General features: G+C 42.0%; 1 protein-coding gene across 1 annotated transcript in view; it reads right to left on the bottom strand.

The window, feature by feature from the left end:
• Positions 1-503: 503 nt before the first annotated feature.
• The window catches only part of itprid1 (ITPR interacting domain containing 1), a 73401-nt gene continuing 46019 nt past the window's right edge, over positions 504-27885 (bottom strand). Inside the window, exons 11-15 of the mRNA XM_033020263.1 lie at positions 20263-20390; positions 16314-16425; positions 12364-12708; positions 5764-5840; positions 504-704 (exon numbers count right to left, since the gene is read on the bottom strand). Of these exons, the coding sequence (XP_032876154.1) occupies positions 5778-5840; positions 12364-12708; positions 16314-16425; positions 20263-20390 (648 nt within the window). The 3' untranslated portion in view covers positions 504-704; positions 5764-5777. The remainder of the gene's footprint in view (positions 705-5763; positions 5841-12363; positions 12709-16313; positions 16426-20262; positions 20391-27885) is intronic.

Here is a 27885-nt window from a genome sequence, read left to right as displayed (position 1 = left end):
CATCCACCTTGTGTGTGCCTCTCTCTCCCTCCCTCCCTCTTACACAGGCTGAGAGGCTCTGCCTCTATGAGTGTACGTCTCTTTCTCCCCCTCTCCCACACACAGTAAGACCGAGGTACTGTGCTCAGTCCATCTGTGTCTCCCACATACACAGTAAAACATGTCTCCAAATGAGCCAATTCAACCAAGGGAGGATATTTATAGTGTGTGAAAAAAAAGTGACATCATTTGTGCCACGTGATGATTTAACAACACTTCACAATGTTCATTCAAGATTTAACGGGAAAGCTCGGGAGACGGACAAGTCACTCGCACAAATAACAGAAATGCCGAGTACCGTGGGAACTCTTTATCTACTGCCGTTATATCGTGTGATATCGTGCTAGACCACGACCACTTCACTCTGGTTACATCTTGCGTCAAGTCGCCCCGTGAAAAAGCCGCATTACACTCAAATCCTCTTTCAAGCTTAAAGCAAGAGCTGAATTAACCGGAAAATCAAAGATGCTGATCTTGTTTTATTTTGACTTCTGATCAAGTGTCAGGAGGGCAACCTGCAAGAAGCCTGAGCCAATGTTTCTGAGAGTGTGCATGTTCTGACTTAGTCCAGCAGTCCTTGCATTGCTCTCAAACTTTAAGAAGCAAACAAATTCCATCAATAATTTTTTTTAAATGCTGGAAACACTCAGCAGGCCAGGTAGCATCTGTGGAAAAGAGGAAGAGTTAAAATTTCAGTTTGAAGATCACCTACAAATATGCATCCAACTCACACATCACCCGAGCTTTGGAATACATTTCTGAACTTCTATGAAGGCAATATTAAGATTCTGCAATCCAAATTTAAGAGGATAGTGTGAATACCTTTTATCACAAGCACTGTCAGAGTCAAGAAGATTGCTACTTACCACCTTCTCAAGGCCATTAGAAATTGCGCCTTAAATGTTGACCTACTTGCAACAGATACATTTCTTGACTGGCTGAAAAATAATCTCAATCCACCCTATTATATCCTCTCTGTGCTGGTTATCATGCTTCATCAAAATTCATAAATGCAAGATCAAGCATTTTATTATTTAAAACTACATTCATAAAATGAGAACACAAAATAATATAACAGTAGAGCACAGGAACAGGCCCCTTTAGCGCACAATGTCCATCCCGAACACGATGCCAAGTTAAACTAAACTCCTCAACCTGTACCCCTCCATTTACTGCATATCCTAAAAGCCTCTGAAATGCCACTATCCGACTCTCCCACCACCCTTGGTAGAAGTGCATTCCAGGCACCCACCGCTCTCTAAAACAATTGCCCCATGGCCAAACCAAAGTCCTATTAAGCTGCAAAATGACGTCTTAACTCTTGAACTGAGTTCCCCGACCAATGGAAGCATGGTTGTGGATACCATACATCTTCATCTTCTAGAGCAGCCAACCATAGGGGACTTTATTAAATGCCTTACAACATCCACTGTCCAACCCTCATCAATCACCTTTGTCACCTCCTCAGAAAACTCAATTACGTTTGTAAGACATGACCTGTCATGGACAAAGCCATGCTAACTGTCCCTAATTAGCCCATTCTTTTCCAAATATGAGTGAATTCTATCCTAAAGAATAGCTTCTCTACTACTAACCCAAGGCTCATCATCTTATAATTTGTTCAACTTCCTTTCTTAAACAAATGAACAAAACTGGCTGAAGAAGGATCCTGACTCCCAAATGTCACCCATCCATGTTCTCCAGAGATGCTGCCTGACCTGTTGAGTTACTCCAGCTCTTTGTGTCTTTATCTGTACCTCTAGAACAAAATTGGCTACTCTCTGGTCCTTTGAGACCAAGTCTGTGACTCGAGAAGATTAGATTAGATTAGATTAGATCCTTTATTTGTCATTCAGACCATACGGTCTGAACGAGATATAAAATTCGTCATCAAGGCTCTTGCAATCTCCTCTTTTGCCTCTCTCAACAACTTGGGATAGGTTCCAGGAGGCCCTGTGGATCTATCTAACTTAATGTTCTTCAAGAGCCCCAACACCTTCTCCTTCTTGATCTTAAATTGCCCTTGCATATTACTATTCCCCGCACTGACATCACTGTCCTCCCTGTCCTTCTCCTTGGTGAACACAGTTTCAAAGTATTCATTTAGTACCTACATCCTCTGACTCCAAGTATAAATTCCCTTGTTTATTCTTGAGCGGCCCAGGTCACCCTCTTGTTTCTAATGTATGTATAAAAAGCCTTGGGATTTCCTTTAATCTAATTCACCAACGGGAATGCATGGCCCCTTTTGTCCTTTCTAATTGACCACTTGAGATTATTTCCGCTCAATCAGCAATTAGCGGCAACACGCTAATTTGTGAACCAATTATACTTGTGCATTATATTAGTGGTTGCGTGTGGATTCAGTTGTTATTCCTACATAGCATTCCCTCAGTGGCTGTGGTCAAATTGTGCTTGAAGTCATGTTCTGGTCCCTATGTCCTCATTGACCCATGGTTTCTATGGTGTTTTAATAATTGCGAGCTTTGTGCAAATAAATGTGAGCTTTTTGCTAGTGCTTGTGCCAATTATGTTCAACTTTCTCCTGTGCGAGGGAAGTGTGTGTTAATTTTAGTTTTGTTTAGTTCAGATAAACAGAATGGAAACAGACAATTTTGGCCCACTAAGTCTATGCCGATGATTGATCACCCATTCACTCTAATTCAATGATATCACACTTTCATATCCACTTCCTACACACTAGGAGCAGTTTACAGAGGCCAATTAATCTACAAACCCGCACATCCTTGGGATGTGGAAGGAAACCAGAGCACGTGGCAGAGACCCACGTGGTCACAGGGAGAACGTGTAAACTCCACACAAAAAGCACTTGGTCAGGATCATGTCTGTATCTCTGACAATGAGGCAGTGGCCCGACCAGCTGTGCCAGTGTGTCTGTACAAGTTGTGAAAGGTTTGCTGTAGTGATGTGCGGGGCATCATAATTGTCAGATGACTAATGTTGTTATATTCGAAGGGGTAACTTGTGATGCTTGTTTTTTTTTTAAATTTATTTTTTGGGACGAGAGCACGGCTGCTAAAGCCAACTTTTATCACCTGGTTTCCCTTGCTCTGAAGATAGTGGCTTACTAGGGCATTTCCAATTACATTTTAAGATACAAACATATTGCTTGTGGGTCCAGAGTCACCAGTAGGTTCAAAGAATCATACGGCACGGAAACAGGCCCCTTGGCCCAACTCGTTCTTGTTGACTAAGATAACCCATTTAAGCTAGTCCCATTTGTCCATGTTTGGCCCATATCCCTCTAAACCGTGACTAAATATGTACCTATCCAAACGTCTCCAAAATGCTGCTATAGTATCTGTCTCAACTACATCCTTTAGCAATTCATTCCATGTGCTGGCACCCTCTGCATTAAAAAGGTTGCCCCTTCGGTTCCTATCAAATCTTTCTCCAGTCACCTCAAAACCATGCTGACTCCCCCGCCATGGAAAAAAGACTGCGAACCCAATCTACCCATTCCCTTCATGATCCTATATGCCCTCATTCCTCAGCCTCTCACACTCCAAGGAACAAAGCCCAATCTCCAGCCCAATAGCACCTTCCCACAGCAGGGCAACCAAAGCTGAACAGAATATTTCTAGTGCAGCCTTATCAATTTCTTGTACAACCATAAAATAACGTCCTAACTTCCACACTCACTTAATCAACTTCCTGACAGCAGGCCAGCATCCTAAAAGCTTTCTTCACCATCCTATCTACCTGCAACACCACTTTCAGGGAAATATGTACTTGTACTCTGAGATCCCTCTGCTCTATAAAAATCCCTTGGGTTCTATCTTTCATTATGAGGGTCCTGCCCTAGTTTGACATCCCAAAAGGCTACATCTTACACGTATCTGAATAAAATTCCAATTTATCAGACGGCACAGTGGCACAGCTGGTAGAGCTGTTTCCTCGTAGTGCCAGAGACCCGAGTATGATTCTGACCTCCGGCGCTGTCTGTGTGGAGTTTGCATGTTTTCTCTGTGACCATGTCGGTTCCCTCAGGTTCTCTAGTTTGCTCCCACATCCCAAAGATGTGTGGGTTTGTAGGTTAACTGGCCACAGTGAATTGCCACTGTAAAGGGAGTGGATGTAAAAGTGGAATCACATAGAACTGGCGTGAATGGGTAATCGATGGTCCACGGGGACTTGATGGGCCAAGGGGGTCGTTTCAATGCTGTATTTCTAAAGTAAACAAAACTAAGCCATTATATAGAAACAAGGAACTGCAGATACTGGTTTACAAAAAGCCATTCCTTGCTCAGATGATCAAGATTCCATTGTAATTCTTGATAACCATCTTCATTACCTATGATAACACTTATTTCAGTGGCATATTGATAGGTTTCCTTCTATGAAAGTCATCTGAGAACCAACTATTCAAGTAGTTTTGCCCTCATCAGCACAGCTAGTTTGCTTCTCTGAATTTTAATTTCACAGCTGCCATGTTGCGATTTGAACTGGGCTCTCTGAATCGGTAGTACAAGTACTAGCACACCCTGTGGGGCTTGGTGATGCCGTTACTAATCTTGTTCATGAATGTATGATCAATTTCACGCACTCTATTCATGCCCCAAATAATTCAGGACATTGATGTAGAGCAAGCTCCTCCTCCTAATACTTCATTATTGAGTTGACTGGTATCCCAGCCTCCTATGATGAGAAGACTTCTTTTTTCCTGCTCACATTGTTCAACAACGTGTCCAGAGCCACCCACCTCTGGACTAAACTGCCCAAGCTTCAAGAAGATTACCCACCAGTGGTTCGGAAGCATTTAATGACGACTCGTAAATCTCAGCCAGGGCTCCTGCAATTTCCTCTCTAGTTCCCCACTGTGTCCTCGGATATTTCTGATCAGGCCCGGAAGTTTTGACTATCTTCATAGGTATCAGGACCTTCAGTTCATCTTCAACCATAATACTGACTGCTCTCAAGACACTTCCATTGACTGCCCCAAGTTCTCCAGTCCTCATGTCTTTCTCCATGGTAAAAACAGAGGATAAATATTTGTTGAGGACCTTACGCGTCTCCTGTGGCTCCATGCAGAGTTGATCGCTTTGATTTCTGAGGGGTGCCAGTCTATTTGGTTACCCTTTTTGCCTTGATGTACTTTAGTTTAGTTTAGAGATAGAGCGCGGAAACAGGCCCTTCGGCCCACCGAGTCCGCGCCGACCAGCTACCACCCCATACATTAGCGCTGTACTACACACTAGGGACTTATTACAATCTTTACCGAAGCCAATTAACCTACAACTTTGGAGTGTGGGAGGAATCCGGAGCACCTGGAGAAAACCCACACGGTCACGGCGAGAAGGTTCAAACTCCGTACGGACAGCACCTGTAGTCAGGATCGAACCTGGGTCTCTGGCGCTGTAAAGCACCAACTGTACCACTGCGCCACCGTGCCGCACTTTTGACGCCCCATGACTTCCACAGCAGGTTGTAAGCAACAGGCTACTGCCATTATTTCAATGTGACATCTGTTGATTAAATTTCACCACCATGATAATGGTGGGATTTTGAATTTTAAGTTCAGAATGGCAGAATGGTGAATTATGAATCCAGAGCACATTTCTAGTGCTATTCAATTCCTTTCTAGCACATTTTAAGATATTGAATGAAAAAAATGGTCTAAATTAAAAAGTACCTTTTTTTTAGATTTTCACTCCATTTACAAGTTAGAATTTAACAGTACAGTAGGAATAAATTACAACTTACAATGTGAAGGATCTTTATTTAGTATTTTCAGTCTTCTCTGAGCCAGCTGATCTGAGATGTTTAAATGATTGTTTAATCTGGAACAAATAAATATTAGTTCAAAATATTTTAAAATTTCCAAGAAAGTTTAAATGGAAAATTAATTTTAGCAGGCGCATTTGTGAAAAGCTTGATAAGCTGCATTGCTCATCTTGAATCTTGGCTTTAAACTGCATTATAGTTTATTGGGTGTCTTGCATGCCAACTGTTCATTAATTGCTGTACACTGTGTTCATTGTCCCATTTTTGAATAGCTCCTGTTTCCTGTTACAATCCACAGATACAGTAAGGAGGTGGCCCTAGAAATCGTGGTTGTATTGGTGATCATTTTCCAATGTTCTAAAGACTCTGGATCAGTTCCTGTGGACTGGAGGGTAGCTAAAGTAACCCCACTTTTAAGAAAGGAGGGAGAGAGAAAACAGGGAATTATCGACCAGTTAGCCTTACATCGGTAGTGGGGAAGTTGCTCGAGTCGATTATTAAAGATGTACTAGCAGCGCATTTGGAAAGCAGTGACAGGATCGGTCAAAGTCAGCATGGACTTTGACATCATGGGGATGTCACGGGGACATCATGCTTGACTAATCATCTGGAATTTTTTGAGGATGTAACAAGTAGAATGTATAAGGGCCTATGACCAGGTCCCACACAAGAGGTTAGTGTGCAAAATTAGAGGACATGCTATTGGGGGTAGGGTATTGACATGTTGCCATTCATAGCAAGAGGATTTGAGTAAAGGAGCAAGGATGTGTACGGGGCCCTGGTGAGACCACACCTGGGGTATTGTGTGCAGTTTTGGTCTAATTTGAGGAAGGACATTCTTGTTATTGAGGGAGTGCAGCGTTGGTTTACCAGGTTAATTCACGGCATGGCAGGACTGACAGTTTAAGCTTAAGAATAAGTGCTAGGCCATTTAGGACTGAGATCAGGAAAAACATTTTCACTCAGAGTATTGTGAATCTGTGGAATTCTCTGCCACATAAGGCAATGGAGGCCAATTCACTGGATGTTTTCAAGAGAGAGTTAGATATAGCTCTTAGGGTTAATGGATTCAAGGGATATGGGAAAGAGCAGGATTTTGGGTACTGATTTTGGATGATCAGCCATGATCATATTGCATGGTGATGCTGGCCCGAAGGGTCAAGTGAACTATTCCTGCACCTATATTCTATGTTTCTATGAAACAGGCCCTTCAGTTCTCCATGTCCACAGCAACCATTGATCACACATACACTAGTTCTATGTTATCCCACTTTTGCATTCTATACACTAGGATGCAGTTAACCTACAAACCTGCACGTTTCTGAGAACCTAAGCATAACTTCCTAAGTTCCTATACTCAAAAAGGATTTGAGTATAGGAGCAGGGAGGTTCTGCTGCAGTTGTACAGGGTATTGGTGAGACCACACCTGGAGTATTGCGTACAGTTTTGGTCTCCAAATCTGAGGAAAGACATTCTTGCCATAGAGGGAGTACAGAGAAGGTTCACCAGACTGATTCCTGGGATGTCAGGACTTTCATATGAAGAAAGACTGGATAGACTCGGCTTATACTCGCTAGAGTTTAGAAGATTGAGGGGGGTTCTTATAGAAACTTACAAATTTCTTAAGGGGTTGGACAGGCTAGATGCAGGAAGATTGTTTCCGATGTTAGGGAAGTCCAGGACAAGGGGTCACAGTTTAAGGCTAAAGGGGAAATCCTTTAGGACCGAGATGAGAAAAACATTTTTCACACAGAGAGTGGTGAATCTCTGGAACTCTCTGCCACAGAAGGTGGTTGAGGCCAGTTCATTGGCTACATTTAAGAGGGAGTTAGATGTGGCCCTTGTGGCTAAAGGGATCAGGGGGTATGGAGAGAAGGCAGGTACAGGATACTGAGTTGGATGATCAGCCATGATCATATTGAATGGCGGTGCAGGCTCGAAGGGCCGAATGGCCTACTCCTGCACCTATTTTCTATGTTTCTATGTTTTGTACTCCAGGCCAAGTGCTCCTGGAGATTTATTTGCCTCTAATTTTTCCAGATGAAATTGATAATATTTTAGGATAGGATGGGTTTAGAGAGATATGGAACACGTGCAGTCAAATGGGACAAGCCTAAAATATCAACTTGGTATTATCAACACGAAAACTAAGTTTGCTCCTCTTTCCACAAATGCTACCAGTTCTACAGAAGTTTACAGCATTCTTTTTTTCACTTTCCTATACCCAGTTGGCTTGCAGCCAAATCCAAGGGATCTTTATTGCCAATGATATAATTTCCAGTAAGTGGTTAAGTTACTGGACTAGCAGCTGAAAGTTGGCACTAATAATTGGAAAATTTGCATATGAATCCCATCAAGGCAGCTGGTGCATTTATGTTCACTTTTAATTGATTAAATCTGAAATAAAAAGGAATAATAGTAATGGTAACTATAAAATGATTGGATTGTTGTAAAAGTCCATTGGCTTCACTCAATGGACTGCCTGTGGTGAAATAAAATTGTCATGCATTGGGGGGGGAGAAGAGAAAGAGGAGAGAGCAGCTAATTCAAGTCCAGCACTTCATATTATTCTTGTATTGACACAAAACAAAGCCATTTGTTCCATGTGGGCATGCAGTCCTATTTTCCTCTCATACATTCCCATCTGCTCTGCTTTGATTCTCCTGCTTCCCATCTACACAAGGAATAATTTGCTGTACTCAATTAATCTACCAGCATATCCTTGGATTGCAAGGGGAAACCAGAGCACTTGGAGGAAAGCCTTCCCGATAACAATTTATTGGTTGGAACTCATCCGAACCAATCATAAAATGATCTATGTTTATAGTTATGTTTTTGTGCCAATGCCATGAACGACACATTTAATGCCGGATGGTCAGGGAAGATTAAGGTGAAAATGTGTGCGTTATGCATCGAGTCATGCATAACGTCTTTAATTTTGCATAATTCCAGCAGCCCCTTTATTGCTTGATCTATTTTACAGAGCAATGGAATAGATGATGATGTGCACCATTTCAGAGGGTTTTAGGGTGGTTGCAAACAGTCAAAATATTAAGATAGCTAATATTTAGAGAGATTTTACAAAATTACCTTACAAAAAGATTTTATAAAGTGGTGAAGAAGGCAATTGGCACACTTGCCTTCACAGAGGACAATCCTTGAATACACGATTTGGGATGACATGTTGCAATTATACAATTCAATGGAAGAGACCACACTTAGAGTATTGTATGAACTTCTGGTAGTGCAGCTATAGGAAGGATGACCTTCAGCTAGAAAGGATATGAAAAACATTCACAAGGAAGAAATGTTACCAGGAAAAGAAGGCATGAGTTCTAAGGAGAAGATGGATAGAGGGGAGGCTTTTTTCCCCCTGAAGAGGTTGAGGTGTGCAGAAGTATGAAAAACATAGATAAGATGAATGGTCTTGATCTTTTTCCAGGGGAGGGGCACCTAAAGCTAGAGCGCATAGATTTAAGGTGAGAGACAAAAGATTTAAAGGATCCCGAGACTACCATTTTCATACAGAGGGCAGTGTGTATATGAAACACAAGGCAGACACAATTGCAACATTTAAAAAACATTCCTACTCCGACCACCGTGTCCCATCTATACCAGTCCCACCTGCATTTGGCCCATATCCCTCTAAACCTGTCCCATCCATGTACCTATACAGATGTTTAAATGTTGCAACAGTACATGCCTCAACTAGCTACTCCGGCAGCTCGTTTCATACTACCCCTTAGTTTTCTATCAAATCCTTCACCCCTCACATCAAGTCCATGTCCTCTGCTTCTTGATTCCCCCAATCTGGTGCATCCACCCAATCTATTCCTCTCACGAACTTGTGCATCTCCAGGAGATCACTCCTCATCCTTCTGCACTCCAAGGGATAGAGTCCTAACCTGCTCAACCCCATCTATAGTTTAGGCCCCCGTCCCGAGTCCTGGCAACAGCCTTGTCTTCACCCTTTCCAGCCTGACATCTCTCCCACAACAAGATGCCCAGAACTGAGCACAATACTTCAAATGTGGCCACACCAACATCCCATGTAACCGCAACATGATATCCCAACTTCTAAACTCAATACTCTGACTGATGAAGTCCAATGTGCCAAAAGCATTTCTGACCACCCTACTTACCTGTTGTGCCACTTTCAATAGACAAAAGGTGCAAGAGTAGACCTTTCGGCCCTTGAAGCCAGCACCACTGCTCAATGTGATCATGACTGATCATCCCCAATCAGTACCCCGTTCCTGCATTCTCCCCACATCTCCTGACTCTGCTATCTTTAAGAGTCCTCTGAGGCAGAGAATTCCACAGACTACCAACTCTCTGTGAGAAAAATTGTTTCCTCATCTCCGTCTAAATGGCTCACCCCTTATTCTTAAACTGTGGCACCTGGTTCTGGACTCCCCCAACACCGGGAACATGTTTCCTGCCTCTGACGTATCCAAACCCTTAATAATCTTATGTTTCAATAAGATTCCCTCTCATCCTTCTAAACTCCAGAGTATATAAGCCAGTCCACTCCATTGTCTCAGCATATGATAGTGCCACCATCCCGGGAATGAACCTTGTAAACCTACGCTGTACTCCCTCAACAGCAAGAATGTTCTTCCGTGAATTAAGGAAACTGCACACAATACTCCAGGTGTGGTCTCACTAGGGCCCTATACAACTGCAGAAGAACCTCTTTGCTCCTATACTCAAATCCTCTTGTTATAAAGGCCAACATGCCATTCGCTTTCTTCAATGCCTGCTGTACCTACATGCTTACTTTAATTGACTGATGAACAAGGAACCCCAGATCACGTGTACTTCCCCTTTTCCCCACTTGACACCATTTAGATAATAATCTGCCTTCCTGTTTTGCTAGCAAAGTGGATAACCTCACATTTATCCACATTAAACGTCATCTGCCATGCATCTGCCCACTCACCCAACCTGTCCAAGTACTTTGCATCCTCATCGCGTCCACCTCACAGTTCACACGGCCACCCAGCTTTGTGTCGTCTGCAAATTTGCTAATGTTACTTTGAATCCCTTCATCTAAATCTTTGATATATATTGTAAATAGCTGAGGTCTCAGCACCGAGCCTTGCTAATCCACTTGTCACCGCCTGCCATTCTTTGTTAGTTGGACCTGTTAATCCCTACTCTTTGTTTCCTGTCTGCCAACCAATTTTCTATCCATGTCAGCACTCTACCCCCAATTTGCCCTAATTTTGTCCACTAATCTCCTATGTGGGACCTTATCAAATGCTTTCTGAAAATTCAGATACACTGCATTCACTGGCTCTCCCTTGTCCATTTTCCTAGTACATCCTCAAAAAATTCCAGAAGATTAATCAAATATGATTTCCCCTTCGTAAATCCACGCTGACTCAGACCGATCCTGTTCCTGCTATCCAAATGTGCCGCTATTTCATCTTTTACGATTGACTCCAGCATCTTCCCCACCACCAATGTCAGGCTAACTGGTCTCTAATTCCCTGTTTTCTCTCTCCCGCCTTTCTTAAAAAGTGGGATAACATTGGGTACCCTCCAATCCACAGGAACTGATCCTGAATCTATAGAACGTTGGAAAATGAACACCAGTGCGTCCACAATTTCTAGAGCCACTTCCTTAAGTACCGTGGGATGCAGCCATCAGGCCCTGGGGATTTATCAGCCTTCAGTCCGGTCAGTCTAGCCAACACCATTTCCTTCCTAATGTGGATTTCCTTCAGTTCCTCCGCCACCCCAGATACCCTGGCCTCTTCAAACATCAGGAAGATTGTTTGTGTCCTCCTTAGTGAAGACGGATCCAAAGTACCTGTTCAATTCTTCTGCCATTTCCTAGTTCCCCAGAATAAATTCACCTTTTTCAGTCTTCAAGGGACCAACTTTGATCTTAACTAATTTTTTCCTCTTCACATACCTAAAGAAGCTTTTACTATCCTCCTTTATAATTTTGGCTAGCTTACCTTCGTACCTCATCTTTTCTCCCCGTATTGCCTTTTTAGTTTTCTTCTGTTGTTCTTTAAACATTACCCAGTCCTCTTGCTTCCCACTCATCTTTGCCACATTGTACTTCTTCTCTTTTATTTTATACTGTCCCTGACGTCCCTTGTCAGCCATGGTCGCCCCTTTACCCCCCCTTGGGATCTTTCTTCCTCTTTCAACGAACTATGTACCTGCACTCACAGATCCCTCCACTCTACAACACGTTCCAGAGCTCGACCATTCACTCTGTTGTTCCTGCCCATGTTAGTCTTCCCAAAATGCAACACCTCACACTTCTCCGTATTAAATTCCATCAACCAATCCTCAGCCCACCGGCCCATCCAATCAAGAACCTGCTGCAATTTTTGGCAACCTTCTTCACCCTCGACAATACCACCCACTTTAGTGTTAGGCATAGAAAATATTTAAAAGGACATGGTCAAACATATGTCAATGGGACTAGCTCAGAAAGACATCTTGGTCAGCATGGACGAGATGGGTCAAAGGGTTTGTTTCCACGCTGTATAAAGCTATGACTGAAGAATGTGTTGTAATCAAGTAAATTAATGTAAGTTGTTGAGATTTCTTACATGTTTTAGGATGTTTTTAAAATCCAATGTTTCTGCTTGACGGTCTTGCTTTTTTTCGGATAAATCTGTACCTTTGGCAGCTTCTGAACAGACTTCAGTATCAGTTTTAATTGAGGCTGAAGTTACTGGTGAATTGATAGGACATTGTGGTAACGTAGAATGGATTGAAATACTCCTTCCCGCATTTGATTCCAGCTCCTGTGAGATGCTGACTGCTGCTGGCATAGGTGCCATGCAGATGGATGAAGGACGATGCTGGCTATGTGATCCAAAATCCCTTGTTTGCTTCATCATTTCCACGTACGAGCACAGAGAAGACTGTTCGTCCAGCAAACTCAGCAACTGCTGAAAGAGTTACAGATGCAGGTTCAGCATAATTTTAACACTTCAAATCATAGTATCAATGCTTACCTCAAATTCTCAAAGTCAGAAATGATAGCAAAGGAATTGAACAATTAAAAATGTCCAACATTTTCAGAAATTCAATAGGGAGACAAAGTAATATGAAAAAATTACACCTTACAAACTCTGAATAGCTACAGATAATTGAATAATATTTAGGAATGCAAAGTGAATTTCATCTATCTTTTACACTTATAAGCTGCCATTTTAATCTCAAATAACCTTTTTCACTGCCACTATACCATGAATTTTAATATCATCCACAAACATACATATCATGCCAACTACATTCACATCCAATTCTATAATATAAATAACGAACAGTTGACCCAGCACCAATTCCTGTTGCACACCTTTCATTACCAGCCTCCACCACCCTATCTCCTATTTTCAAGTCAATTTTGTAATAATTCGGCTAGCCTACCCTGGATCCCATGTGATCTAAGCTTTTAGACCAACCTAGCATGTTGTACCTTGCACTAAAGACATTGCTAAAGTCCATGTAAGCAACATCTCCTGCACTGCTCATCTAATCTTCTTGGTCATCTCTTCCAAAAACTCACATTTTTGAGACACAAATTCCCATTTACAAAGCCATTAGATAGATAGATAGATAGATAGATAGATAAATACTTTATTAATCCCCTTATTCAGGGGAAATTCTAATGTCCCCTTATTGACTATTATTGACTATCCCTGGTCAGTTCTTGCCTTCCCAAATGTTCATAGATCCTGTTTCTCATAATCCCTTCTAATAACATATACACTACTGATATTAGGCTCATTGGCCTGTAGCTCCCAGATTTTTCCACACAGCCTTTCTGAAATAGAGACACAACATTAGCCGCTTTACAGTCTTCTGTAACCTCACTGATGGCTAGCGATGATACAAAGATGACTGCCAGGGGATTTTTCCAATTTCATCCTTAGCTTCCCACTCTGGATTAAAAGTCTGTGCGCATTCACCATATCCCTTCAGTCTTCTGTTCCACGTTGCACCAGGAAACATAGAAACATAGAAAGTAGGTGCGAGAGTAGACCACCAGGTCCGTCGAGCCCGCACCGCCATTCGCTCATGGCTGAACACTAAACAGACACACTTACCCACAAACAGTAGACACAAGACACAGAACACAAGACACTACCCTCCCCTTTATACCGCTATCACCCCTCTCCACCCCAAGAACCGCGTGATCTCCTGGGGGAGGCAAAAAAACGGATAAAAACCCAGGTCCAATTCGGGAAAAAAATCCGGGAAATTCCTCTCCGACCCCAAACCAGGCGATCGACACTTGTCCAGGAGATCACTCAGGTCTACTATACTAACCATACCTAGGTCCATATCCCTGCCCTCTCCCCGTAGCCCCTTATCCCCTTGGCAGCTAAAAAAACATCTATTTTAGACTTAAATATATTTAACGTTTCTGCTTCCACTGCTCCCTGGGGCAGTGAATTCCATAAATTAACCACCCTCTGGGTGAAGAAGTTCTTCCTCATCTCAGTTTTAAAAGAGCCCCCCCTTATTCTGCAACTATGTCCCCTAGTTCTAGTGATCACTACCCTTGAGGTCCTGCTTTTGAATCTTTTGCCTTATTCCAATTTACTTTTTGTAAGACCTTTTCTCTTTACCTACCTCACCCTCCATCTGGGAACATGAAGCTCTCAGACTTTATGTTGCATTCAACAATTTCAGGTAACCACCCCCTCTGAAGAAGAGTCCTGACCCCAAACGTCACCTATCCATTTTCTCCTGACCCACTGAGTTACTCCAACACTTGTATCTTTTGTTTTGTAAACCAAACTCTGCAGTTCCTTATATCAAATTTTATTTTTGTAGCCTTTTATTTCAATTTCTTTCTATTCTCAGTGTCCAACTGCTAGTTTTAAAGTAATTGTTACCTTGACATCATTAAGTTAGAAACATAGAAACAGAAAATAGATGTAGGAATAGGCCATTCGGCCTCTCGAGCCAGCACAGCCTTTCAATATGATCATGGCTGATCATCCAAAATCAGTACCCTGTTCCTGCTTTCTCCCCATATCCCTTGAATCTGTTAGTCCTAAGAGGTATGTCTAACTCCTCCTTGAAAACATCCAGTGAATTGGACTCCACTGCCTTCTGTGGCAGAGAATTCCACAAATTCACATCTCTCTGGGTGAAAAAGGTTTTCCTCTTCTCAGTCCTAAATGGCCTACCCCTTATTCTTAAACTGTGACTCCTGGTTCTAGGCTCCCCCAACATCGGGAACATTTTTCCTGCATCTAGCCTGTCCAATTTCTATAAGAATCCCTCTCATCCTTCTAAATTGCAGTGAATACAAGCCCAGTCGATCCATTCTTTCATCATATGTCAGTCCCGCCATCCCGGGAATAAACCTGGTGAACCTATGCTGCACTCCCTCAATAGTAAGAATGTCTTTCCTCAAATTAAGTGGGCAAAACTGCACACAATACTCCAGGTGTGGTCTCACTAGGGCCCTATAATAGTGCAGTAGGACCTCTTTGTTCCTATACTCAAATCCTCTTGCTATGAAGGCCAACATGCCATTTGCTTTCTTCGCTGCCTGCTGTACCTGCATGCTTACTTTTAGTGACGGATGTACAAGGACACCCAGGTCTCATTGCACCTCCCATTTTCCTAATCTGACACCATTCAGATAATAATCTGCCTTCTTGTTTTTGCCACCAAAATGGATAACCTCACATTTATCCACATTATACTGCATCTGCCATGCATCTGCCCACTCACCCAACCTATCTAAATCACGCAGCAGCCTCATAGCCCCCTCCTCACAGCTCACACTGCCCCCCAGCTTTGTGTCATCTGCAAACTTGGAGATTTTACATCTGTTGTACCCTGGTCACACATTTTCTCGCAGTTCTCTCCATCCCTCCTGTCTCTGCAATTTAACATATCTGTTTTCTCACTCACTTTAATAAAATATCCTTAACAATAATTGTGCATTGTTCCCGTCTCCACTGATGCTGCCTGAACCTGCCGACTGCTCCCTGCATTCTATGTTTAACATTTATATTTCTACATCTGCTGTTCATTGCTCCATGGCAAAGGGGAAGTTGAAGTTGGGATGACAGATTGTAGGGAAGACAAGGTTGTTTTTTACAAATTAAAGCGATGATGACAGATCTCAATTCGGAAAGAAGATAGACAAAATGCTGGAGTAACTCAGCGGGACAGGCAGCATCTGTGGTGAGAAGGTATGGTGACGTTTCGTGTCGAGACCCTTCTTCAGACTCTTTTTCCCAGAGACGCTGCCTATCCCACTGAGTTATTCCAGCATTTTGTGTTTATCTTTGGTTTAAACCAGCATCGCAGTTTCTTCCTACTCAACTTGGAGAGAGTCATTAACAGTAAAAAGCCAACATATCAGCCTGCAGAACATACATTTTGGATTATTTACATCTGGGAATCTGGACGATTTGCAAAGCTTAATTATATTTTATGCATTAGGAAACTAATAGATCAAAGAAGTAGCATGAAGAAGAACATAAACATAGGGCACAATGCTTGCACCCGACATCAAACTCACCATTTTCATTGCTTCTCCAACTTGTCGAGCCTGATCCTCAAGCTGATCCTCTATTTCTGTGACCTCTTGACGAACTGCACGTCGTAGTGTTTGCAGTCGTTTCACTTCATCTCTGTCAGAATACAATTGTTAATTGAATATGTTGGTCAATGTATTGAGTACAGCAGTTTTCTCAAAATTGCTAGTTCATTTAATCCGTTAATTTCCTATCAATGACAATGAATAGATCACTAGATCACTTCAGAGTGCACATGAACTTCAGACAGTAGTGAGTTGACAATGGATCAGGTGGATTTTCACACAGAGAGTGGTGAATCTCTGGAACTCCCTGCCACAGAGGGTAGTCGAGGCCAGTTCATTGGCTATATTTAAGAGGGAGTTAGATGTGGCCCTTGTGACTAAGGGGATCAGAGGGTATGGAGAGAAGGCAGGTACGGGATACTGAGTTGGATGATCAGCCATGATCATATTGAATGGCGGTGCAGGCTCGAAGGGCCGAATGGCCTACTCCTGCACCTAATTTCTATGTTCTATGTTTCTATGAATGTATGGGGATAACAAATTTTACTTAAAGATTATGAATTAATTAATTGAGTCTTTAAAACACATGAGTTTGTGGCAGTAGATGGTAGGATGAAAATTACTAAGTGCAAATTATTCAATTTAGATTTGCTATGATTAGATTTGGTAACCCAGTAAATAATATACCTCATTAGTAAGAATATCTATAAACGTCCAGATGTATATACTTTAAAAAATACCAATCCAGAAGAAATAATAAGTGCTTGTGAGAAAGTTATAGTTATAATCATGGGGAATTATATTCTAGATTTTAACTGGAGAAAATAAGATTTGAGGCCAGACCCTCCCAGCTCCCACTTTCCTTTGTTATTTCCAACCTTCACTCAAATTGCTGTTGGTCTTTTTTAACTGTGTGCAGATCTAGTGATTACATTCTAAAAGGGGATATGGTGATAATGGCAAGGCTGCAGAGATATTCAAAGATGATATCAAAAATGTGAGTTGAGAGGATGAACTGGCTGAAGAAAGTTGAATCATGTAAAAAGCTCATGAACATTATGAAATGTTTTGACAGGATAGATACAGAGAGGATGCTTCTGTTTGTGAGGAACAGCATAAGTAGGGACTACCATATAACCATACAACAATTACAGCACGGAAACAGGCCATCTCGACCCTTCTAGTCCGTGCCGAACACGTATTCTCCCCTAGTCCCATATACCTGCGCTCAGACCATAACCCTCCATTCCTTTCCCGTCCATATAACTATCCAATTTATTTTTAAATGATAAAAACAAACCTGCCTCCACCACCTTCACTGAAAGCTCATTCCACACAGCCACCACTCTCTGAGTAAAGAAGTTCCCCCTCATGTTACCCCTAAACTTCTGTCCCTTAATTCTCAAGTCATGTCCCCTTGTTTGAATCTTCCCTACTCTCAGTGGGAAAAGCTTATCCACGTCAACTCTGTCTATCCCTCTCATCATTTTAAAGACCTCTATCAAGTCCCCCCTTAACCTTCTGCGCTCCAAAGAATAAAGCCCTAACTTGTTCAACCTTTCTCTGTAACTTAGTTGCTGAAACCCAGGCAACATTCTAGTAAATCTCCTCTGTACTCTCTCTATTTTGTTGACATTCTTCCTATTATTAGGCGACCAAAATTGTACACCATACTCCAGAATTGGCCTCACCAATGCCTTGTACAATTTTAACATTACATCCCAACTTCTATACTCAATGCTCTGATTTATAAAGGCCAGCACACCAAAAGCTTTCTTTACCAACCTATCTACATGAGATTCCACTTTCAGGGAACTGTGCACAGTTATTCCCAGATCCCTCTGTTCACCTACATTCTTCAATTCCCTACCATTTACCATGTACGTCCTATTTTGATTTGTCCTGCCAAGATGTAGCACCTCACACTTATCAGCATTAAACTCCATCTGCCATCTTTCAGCCCACTCTTCCAACTGGCATAAATCTCTCTGTAGATTTTGAAAATCTACTTCATTATCCACAACCCCACCTATCTTAGTATCATCTGCATACTTACTAATCCAATTTACCACACCATCATCCAGATCATTGATGTATATGACAAACAACAGTGGACCCAACACAGATCCCTGTGGCACCCCACTAGTTACTGGCCTCCAACCTGACAAACAGCCATCCACCATTACTCTCTGGCATCTCCCATTCAGCCACTGTTGAATCCATCTTGCTACTCCATCATTAATACCCAACAATTGAACCTTCTTAACCAACCTTCCGTGAGGAACCTTGTCAAAGGCCTTACTGAAGTCCATATATACAACATCCACTGCTTTACCCTCATCAATTTCCCGAGTAACCTCTTCAAAAAATTCAAGAAGATTAGTCAAACATGACCTTCCAGGCACAAATCCATGTTGACTGTTCCTAATCAGACCCTGTTTATCCAGATGCTTATATATATTATCTCTAAGTATCCTTTCCATTAATTTGCCCACCACTGACGTCAAACTAACAAGTCTATAATTGCTAGGTTTACTCTTAGAACCCTTTCTAAACAATGGAACAACATGCGCAGTACGCCAATCCTCCGGCACTATTCCCGTTTCTAATGACATTTGAAATATTTCTGTCATATTGCTATTTCTACACTAACTTCCCTCAATGTCCTAGGGAATATCCTGTCCGGACCTGGAGACTTATCCACTTTTATATTTATCAAAAGTGTCAGTACTTCCTCTTCTTTGAATACCAATATCAATCAGCGGGCAATCGGATGAGGAACTGAGAATAGCGAGGAGAATTAAGTATTCGTAACCACACAGGGAAAGATTGAAGTGAATGGTGCAGAATTATTTAGGGAGGGCCTAAAGAAAAGAAAAGAGCATTACATTGATAGATTTAGAAGGGGAATTTGGAAGGAAGCTATGCCCCACTCTCCCGTATTCAGTCCCACTCCGCACCGACACCCTGTTCCTGAACCCCTTTCAGCTGGTACACCCACATTCTCGCCCTCTCAGCCATACAGTTTCCCAAACTCCTTGCGACATGCCTGTTGACCTCTCCATCATACACCTGCCCATGCTCCCCATGACATACCTGGTCCACACCACATGGTACACCAGATCACACTACCCACCACACACCTTAGCACACACCTGCTCTCACGCCTCGTGACGCACCAGGTTCATGCTCACTGTCACACAATTGCTCACAACCCCATCAAACACTTGCCCACACTCCCTGTCACACACCTGCTCATGATCCCTATTACACACATGTCTGCACAGACCGTGCCACACTTACCCACACTTCTGGCGACACAACTGCCCACTTGCAGTCACACACCTCCCCACACTCGCCATGATACACCTGCTCACCGCCCCACCATACACCTCCTTACAATCAAAGGAATTACCAAGGAAGTTAGAAATCACAATAAGGAAATAGGAAGATCTTGTAGGTGAAAGGTTTTCTACATTTGCTTATAAGCACATACACAATGGCATTACTGATATTTACATCTTATTGTCAAATACTATTTTTCTTACTCCATAGTAAAATGTTTTGCCAGGGCAGCATGGTGGCACAGCAGTAGAGTTGCTTCCTTACCGCGTTTACAACGACAGAGACCCAAGTTCGATCCCGACTACAGGTGTTGTCTGTACGGAGTTTGTACGTTCTCCGTGTGACCGCTTGGGTTTTCTCCGAGATCTTCGGTTTCCTCCCACACTCCAAAGATGTACAGGTTTGTAGGTTAATTGGTATAAATGTAAATTGTCCCTAATGTGTGCAGGGTAGTGTTAATGTGCAGGGATCACTTGTCGGTACAAACTCGGTGTGCCGAGGGGCCTCTTTCCATGCTGTATCTCTAAATTAAAGTTGGTTATCTTCATCTTAATAATTCCTCTCTGTGTTAACCTTCACATACCTCTCTTGTTCAGTTAAAACACTGTAGACTGAAGCCTGCTGTTCAATGATGTCCTGCTCGATATCCACCAATCTATTCCGAAAACCCCGCAGACATTTCTTCATGGTCTCTATTTCTCGTAGAACCTGCTGGAAATTTAAAGGACATTGATTATTTTTGAAGAACCATGATTGAATAGAAAAAGAACTGCAGATGCAGGAAACTGCAATATAGGCAGAATGTGCTGGAAATACTTTGCAGGCTGGAACTGTGCAGAGAGAAACAGAGTTAACATCTCACGATGAACCAAGCTCTGGATCTACCCTTGGTTTATAATAATGGAAAGGTGAATAAACCATTTGGAAATTAAACAACCTGTAGGACAGTAAAGATGACCAAACCTCATTGGCATCACGTCTCTGGCACTCACAAATTGAGTTCAGTTTAGTTTAGAGATACAGCGCGGAAATAGGCCCTACGGGCCACTGAGTCCGCACCGACCAGCGATCCCTGTACATTAACACTATCCTACATACACAAGGGCCAATTTACACTTATACCAAGCCAATTAAACTACAAACCGGCACGTCTTTGGAATTTAGAGGAAACCGAAGATCTCGGAGAAAACCCATACGGCCATGGGGAGAACGTACAAATGGCGTACAGACAGCACCCGTAGTCAGGATTTAACCCGGGTCTACTGGCACTGTAAGACAGCAACTCTTCTGTTGTGCCACCGTGCCGCCCATAATCTACTTCTTTATATTTCCTTTTCCCCTGTAAATGCAATCCAGATGCTACCAAACATGAGATGCAGTGGCACTAGATTCAATTTTTTAAAGGACAATTGTATGCTAATTTAGTGCAAGTTTGCCATTTTGATGTCATTTACAATGATAAATTCAACACATCAACTATTATGTAGAAGAGGTGAGTATACTAGATTTGTGGTCGGTGTTATTTTCTATCCAGGCAGTTTGAGAATCAGACCCACTTTCATAATGAGCTCTGTCTGAAGAAGGGTTTTGGCTCGAAACGTTGCCTATTTCCTTCGCTCCATAGATGCTGCTGCACCCGCTGAGTTTCTCCAGCATTTTTGTGTACCTTCATAATGAGCTCTCCTGGCACAGTGCTCTATGTCTAGAATGTTGTCATATTTATTCTGTTTTGTGACATAGACATTGCCAGCAAGATCAGCACATATGACCAATCCCCAATTTCCATTAAGAAAGTGAGCTGCCTTCTTGAAACTGCCATCCTTCTGGTTGGAAATATATAAAAAGTCAATCTCTCCATTAGTGCAGCCTGACCTTTTGGACATAAACCATTGACCTGACATTCACAACATTTAACACAGACACAGAAGGATTATCAGTTTCTAAATGCCCCATTTTACTTGTGCTATCATATATATTACCCTTATTCAATCTGTGCCAGAAACCACCCTCTCTGCAGTTTAACAATACCTCTTCTATCTTTCCTTGTATAATTGAGCAATGATGGAAAAAAACATGTCCTTATTTGGAATTGGAGCGCCGCGGAGCCTGGGATTGAGTTCGCCGGGGTCTGAGCTCCAACCGGCGAGGGCTGAGGACTACGAGTGCCCCGGTCTCCGGGGAGGAGGCATCCGCTCCAGACTTTCCAAGCCGCTGAGGAATGTTTCACCCGACGCCGGAGTTCCATCTTCTCGGCAAGAGGGCCATGAAAATTATCGGACTGGCTGAAAGGCCACAAATGGGCCCCGACCACGGGTGTTTCACAGAGGAAGAGGACTTAACTTTCTGGTGCCTTTCCTCACAGTGGAAATTTTTGATTCTGCTGTGGGGGGGACATTTGTGTTGAACTCTATAATGTGTTGTGTCCATTTTCTTTATTTTTTTTACCTTTTTCTATGGTTTGTATGGAAACTTATTATTTAATTTATGTAAAGCACTTTGGTGTCAATGCGAGTTGACTTAAAACGTGCTATATAAATAAAACTTACTTACTTACTTACCAGATACAACAAGGTGAGCTTGATACTTGATAATATTACTCACAGAAGCAAAGCCTCTATACCTCGAATACTTCCAAATATATTTCTACATGCCATCTCTATCCCTATCCCCTCTTACGATGCGATCCTTAACGTGGATCTATACACTGTAAATGGCTCTATTGTAATCATGTTTTGTCTTTCTGCTGACTGGTTAGCACGCAACAAAAGCTTTTCACTGTACCTCAGTACACGTGACAATAAATTAAACTAAACTAAACATCGAAACAGAGGGGTAGCTTCTCTGAATGTGACAGGCTGGAGGAGAGAGTCCTGTTCACGGGCAGAGAGGACGTTGAGGCCCAAACACTATCAAAGGTCGGAAATGTGACGAGTCTACTCCTTAACGACCCTAACATGAGTGCTGCTCCGTTCTTATATAAGTGGCTATGTAGCAAGTGTATAACATCATTTTTGAATAGTTCACATGGATTTCAAAATGGAAAGTCTTCAATATGGAAGTAACAGAGAGCAGACAATAACACTAATTTATCTTGAGTTTTAAAAGGATTTCGATAGCTGGTTTCAGGACAGAAGGCAAATGGTGGGAGTAAAGTCTATCTGTTATCAGTGAAGGAAATGGTTGGTGATGTTCTGCAAGGATCAGTGATAACATCTTAGCTGCTCACATTTTAATGATTTAGAGTTGAGAATTAAATGCACAACGTCTAAATTGTGAATATTATTGAAATAGGAAGATTGTACTGAGATGGACTGTAAGAAATTACAAAGATCGCATTAATAAATTTGCACATTTACAGAATAAGCAAGTAATTGACAAATACATTTCAACACAGTTAAATGCAAGGTTGTACATCATGGTGGTGGTGGTGGGATGGGGGACAGATTAGTAACTTGTTACTGTGAAAGTTGGAATCTGGATGGGATAAACAAAGGGAGCATTAATCACTTAAACCTTCTCCAGAGGTTAGTAAGGATGGATAAGAATGGGAAAAATAGGCTGATTATACCAAAATAGTTAAGAACCTATTTTGCATTTAGAGTACTCAATGCATTTCTGGTGGCCAAATTATTTTTTAAAAAAAAATAATAGAGGCACTGGCAATAGGTGCAGAGAAGATTTCCTATTTTGCAGGGTGGAAATGTCAAAGTAACCGTAAACTGAGATGAGCAAAGTTTAAAGAAAATGTGCTGAGAAAGTTTTTTTTTCCCCCACACAGAGAGTAGTGTTTGCCTGGAATGTGCTGCCAGGGGTAGGTGTGATAGCCTGGAGGCTGATGTGATATTGGGATTTAAAAGGCTTAAGATGGGTACATGGATATGCAGGGGATGGCCCTCGTACAGGCAGAGGAGATTAGTTTAACTTGGCATCTTGTCTGGCACAAACAAAGTGCCTGTTCCTGTGCTATACTATTCTGTATTCTATAAATACAAAGGTATACATGGAAACATAGAAACATAGAAAATAGGTGCAGGAGTAGGCCATTGGGCCCTTCGAGCCTGCACCTCCATTCAATATGATCATGGCTGATCATCCAACTCAGTATCCTGTACCTGCCTTCTCCCCATACCCCCTGATCCCCTTTAGCCACAAGGGCCACATCTAACTCCTTCTTAAATATAGCCAATGAACTGGCATCAACTACCTTCTGTGGCAGAGAATTCCAGAGATTCACCACTTTCTGTGTGAAAAATGTTTGTCTCATCTCGGTCCTAAAAGACTTCCCCCTTATCCTTAAACTGTGACCCCTTGTTCTGGACTTCCCCAACATCGGGAACAATCTTCCTGCATCTAGCCTGTCCAACCCCTTAAGAAATGTGTAAGTTTCTATAAGATCCCCCCTCAATCTTCTAAATTCTAGCGAGTACAAGCCAAGTCTATGCAGTCTTTCTTCACATGAAAGTCCTGACATCCCAGTAATCAGTCTGGTGAACCTTCTCTGTACTCCCTCTATGGCAAGAATGTCTTTCCTCAGATTAGGAGACCAAAACTGTACGCAATATTCCAGGTGTGGTCTCACCAAGACCCTGTACAACTGCAGTAGAACCTCCCTGCTCCTATACTCAAATCCTGTTTCTATAAATGCTAACATACCATTCGCTTTCTTCACTGCCTGCTGCACCTGCGTGCCTACTTTCAATGACTGGTGTACCATGACACCCTGGTCTCGTTGCAACTCCCCTTTTCCTAATCGGCCACCATTCAGATAATAGTCTACTTTCCTGTTTTAGCCACCAAATGGATAACCTCACATTTATCCACATTATACTGCATCTGCCTGCATTTGCCCACTCACCCAACCTATCCAAGTCACCTTGCAGCCTCCTAGCATCCTCCTCACAGCTAACACTGCCCCCCAGTTTCGTGTCATCCGCAAACTTGGAGATGTTGCATTCAATTCCCTCGTCCAAATCATTAATATATATTGTAAATAGCTGGGGTCCCAGCACCGAGCCTTGCGGTACCCCACTAGTCACTGCCTGCCATTCTGAAAAGGACCCGTTTACTCCTACTCTTTGCTTCCTGTCTGCCAGCCATTCTTTATCCACATCAATACTGAACCCCTAATACCGTGTGCTTCAAGTTTGCATACTAATCTCTTATGTGGGACGTAGGGAGTAGTTAAGGGTGGAAGTGTGGATGTATTTAGGAGGAGACTGAGTATGTACACAATGGAGAAGGGAATATAGGGAATACTTCCAGATTTAGATGAGGAACTGTTGGAAGCAGTTTGAGTGGACCATTGCTGCCAGCATGGTCTAGGGCTGAGTGTACTGTGTGTGCTGTATATCGTAAGCATGTGAACGATCGAGCATGGCCAGCTGCAGCATCTATTCAATGTCTATTTGTACAAGTCAAAAGGGGCAAGTAAAAGTGAATGCTTGGCCAGCATTTATTAAAAGCCGGAATGACTCTTGATCAGTGTGAATGAAGATAAACATTATACTTCCCACAAATCTCTATCATTAGTTGTCTTTGGCATAACTTGGGCTGTTCAATTGTTTCAATTGCTTCAACTGCAACTCAGAACGTTAAGTCTTGAGGGTCCTCTCATTGGAAGTGATCATTGGCTTAGAATATTAATCCTTCAGTGCATCTCCGTTGCATTCCATTCTGCTCAATATAATGTAATACCCATAGGCAAAAATTATAATTATTGATCACCAATGCAGTTCAGCAATCCAAAGTGCTTGGTTCCAATGTTAATAATAATAGCAGCTGTAAAACTGAAGTTCGACACTCTAGAACTAGTTGTGCCAATTCAGTTACAACTGAACCAAAGTAATGCAACACAGAAACTGGCTATTCATCCCACCATATCCGTGTCCATGCCAACCATCAAGTACCAATACATACTAATCCTATTTACCAACACTCAAGTCCATAGTCATCCATGCATCAGTGATTCAAGTTAGACAAAAATGCTGGAAAAACTCAGCGGGTGAGGCAGTGCTCATTTTCTTTTTCCTGTAAATGCAATCATTCAAATTCTCTTTATCCACCTTAGCCATGCCATAATTCAGTATCTTTGTAAGATTCTCCTTTACCCTCTACTAATTTGTGAATAACAAACTAAGCCTGATCAATTTATTATCATGTCTTGAAAATACCATGTTAAGCAAAAGTCTGATAAATTTCCTCTGCACTCTCTCCAATGTGTTCACATCCTTCCAACCAGAAGCACACATATTCCACATGTAGCCAAACCAAAGTTTTATGAAGTTGCACAATGATTTTCATGCTCCTATATTCCATGTCTCAGCTAATGAAAGCCACTTCCTGAATGATTTGTTACTTACTTATGCTGCCACCTTTAGACTTGTGCACTCTGTTCCTCAATATTTTTTTAGGGCTATATCATAGTGTATATCCTACTCTGAGCTCCCAAAATGCATCATCTCCAACTGTTGGTCTTGATCAATAGCTGATCAATATTGTTTCAGTCTGAAGAAGGGTCTCGACCCGAAACGTCAGCTATTCCTTCGCTCCATAGATGCTGCCTCACCCGCTGAGTTTCTCCAGCATTTTTGTCTACCAGCTGATCAATATTGTTCTGTCCTCCACACTATAAATAACATCAATTTCCATGACATCCGCAAACCAATCATATCTTCATATCCAGATCATTAATATGTATGTCAAATAGCAAGGTCCTGGGATCCCAAGGAAACGAGTTGGTTACGGGCTTCCAATCACACAACTAGTCTTCCACATCACCTTCTATCTTCCATTACCATGCCAATATTGCAATTAATTTGACAATTTCCTTGGATCATCCATGTATCTACTGCCCGACCGGAGAGGGGAGAAGAGAGAATGATTGTGGTTCATCCCATCTACACTATATCAATAGAAATCATCTACCCGAGACTGCCAAGGTGGTCAGGAAAAAGTTTATTCACTGCAAAGCAACTTAAGTTAATTTTACAAGTTTGTTCACAACAGAACAAACTTGCCTTAAAACAGCATCATTAATGTAGAAAATCATCCCCAAGTGTAATTTGAACAAATTTGAAATGATAGATACGAGTTAGAGAACACCTGGCATCTGCTTAGAATGTAAGTATCTTGTCATCAAGTAACATCAGCTTAAAATGAAACGACAATTAATTTGCAAATGATTGACAATAAAGAAGAGAAAATACAACTTACAGTAAGAACAGAAATCTCATGGATATGGAGCAGGTCCTAATTTTAGCAGTGCTGAATGAAAGAGTAAGATAAGGAAGATGCGGCTGACACGTCTAAGATTAGCATCTCCAACAGAAAAGAATAACCTCTATATGCCTTTCTTGTCATTACAATTCGTTAAATTGCTTAAATATGTTCCTTCATTGTTGCATATCTGACAGATCCTGGGAACAGAGTACATAGAAACATAGAAAATATGTGCAGGAGTAGGCCATTCGGTCCTTCGAGCCTGCACTGCCATTCAATATGATCATAGCTGATCATCCAACTCAGTATCCTGTACCTGCCTTCTCTCCATACCCCCTGATCCCTTTAGCCACAAGGGCCACATCTAACTCCCTCTTGAATATAGCCAATGAACTGGCCTCAACTACATTCTGTGGCAGAGAATTCCACAGATTCACCACTCTGTGTAAAAAATGTTTTTCTCATCTCAGTCCTAAAAGATTTCCCCTCATTCCTTAAACTGTGACCCCTTGTTCTGGACTTCCCCAACATCGGAAACAATCTTCCTGCATCTAGCCTGTCCAACCCCTTAAGAATTTTGTAAGTTTCTATAAGATCCCCCCTCAATCTTCTAAATTCTAGCGAGTACAAGCCGAGTCTATCCAGTCTTTCTTCATATGAAAGTTCTGACATCCCAGGAATCAGTCTGGTGAACCTTCTCTGTACTCCCTCTATGGCAAGAATGTCCTTCCTCAGATTAGGAGACCAAAGCTGTACGCAATACTCCAGGTGTGGTCTCACCAAGACCCTGTACAACTGCAGTAGAACTTCTTTGCTCCTATACTCAAATCCTTTTGCTATGAATGCTAAAATACCATTCGCTACATGGTCTACATGGAGACTGATGCACCTTTTCTTAGCAAAAATCACTGGAAACGGATACACTTTTTCTGGATATCCAGACAAGTAACTATTCCTAACAGAAGCAATTCAAGCACTGGCCAATAAT

This window comes from Amblyraja radiata, chromosome 4, assembly GCF_010909765.2.
Source record: "Amblyraja radiata isolate CabotCenter1 chromosome 4, sAmbRad1.1.pri, whole genome shotgun sequence".
Lineage (NCBI taxonomy): Eukaryota > Metazoa > Chordata > Chondrichthyes > Rajiformes > Rajidae > Amblyraja > Amblyraja radiata.
This window is presented reverse-complemented; position numbering and strand designations above follow the sequence as displayed.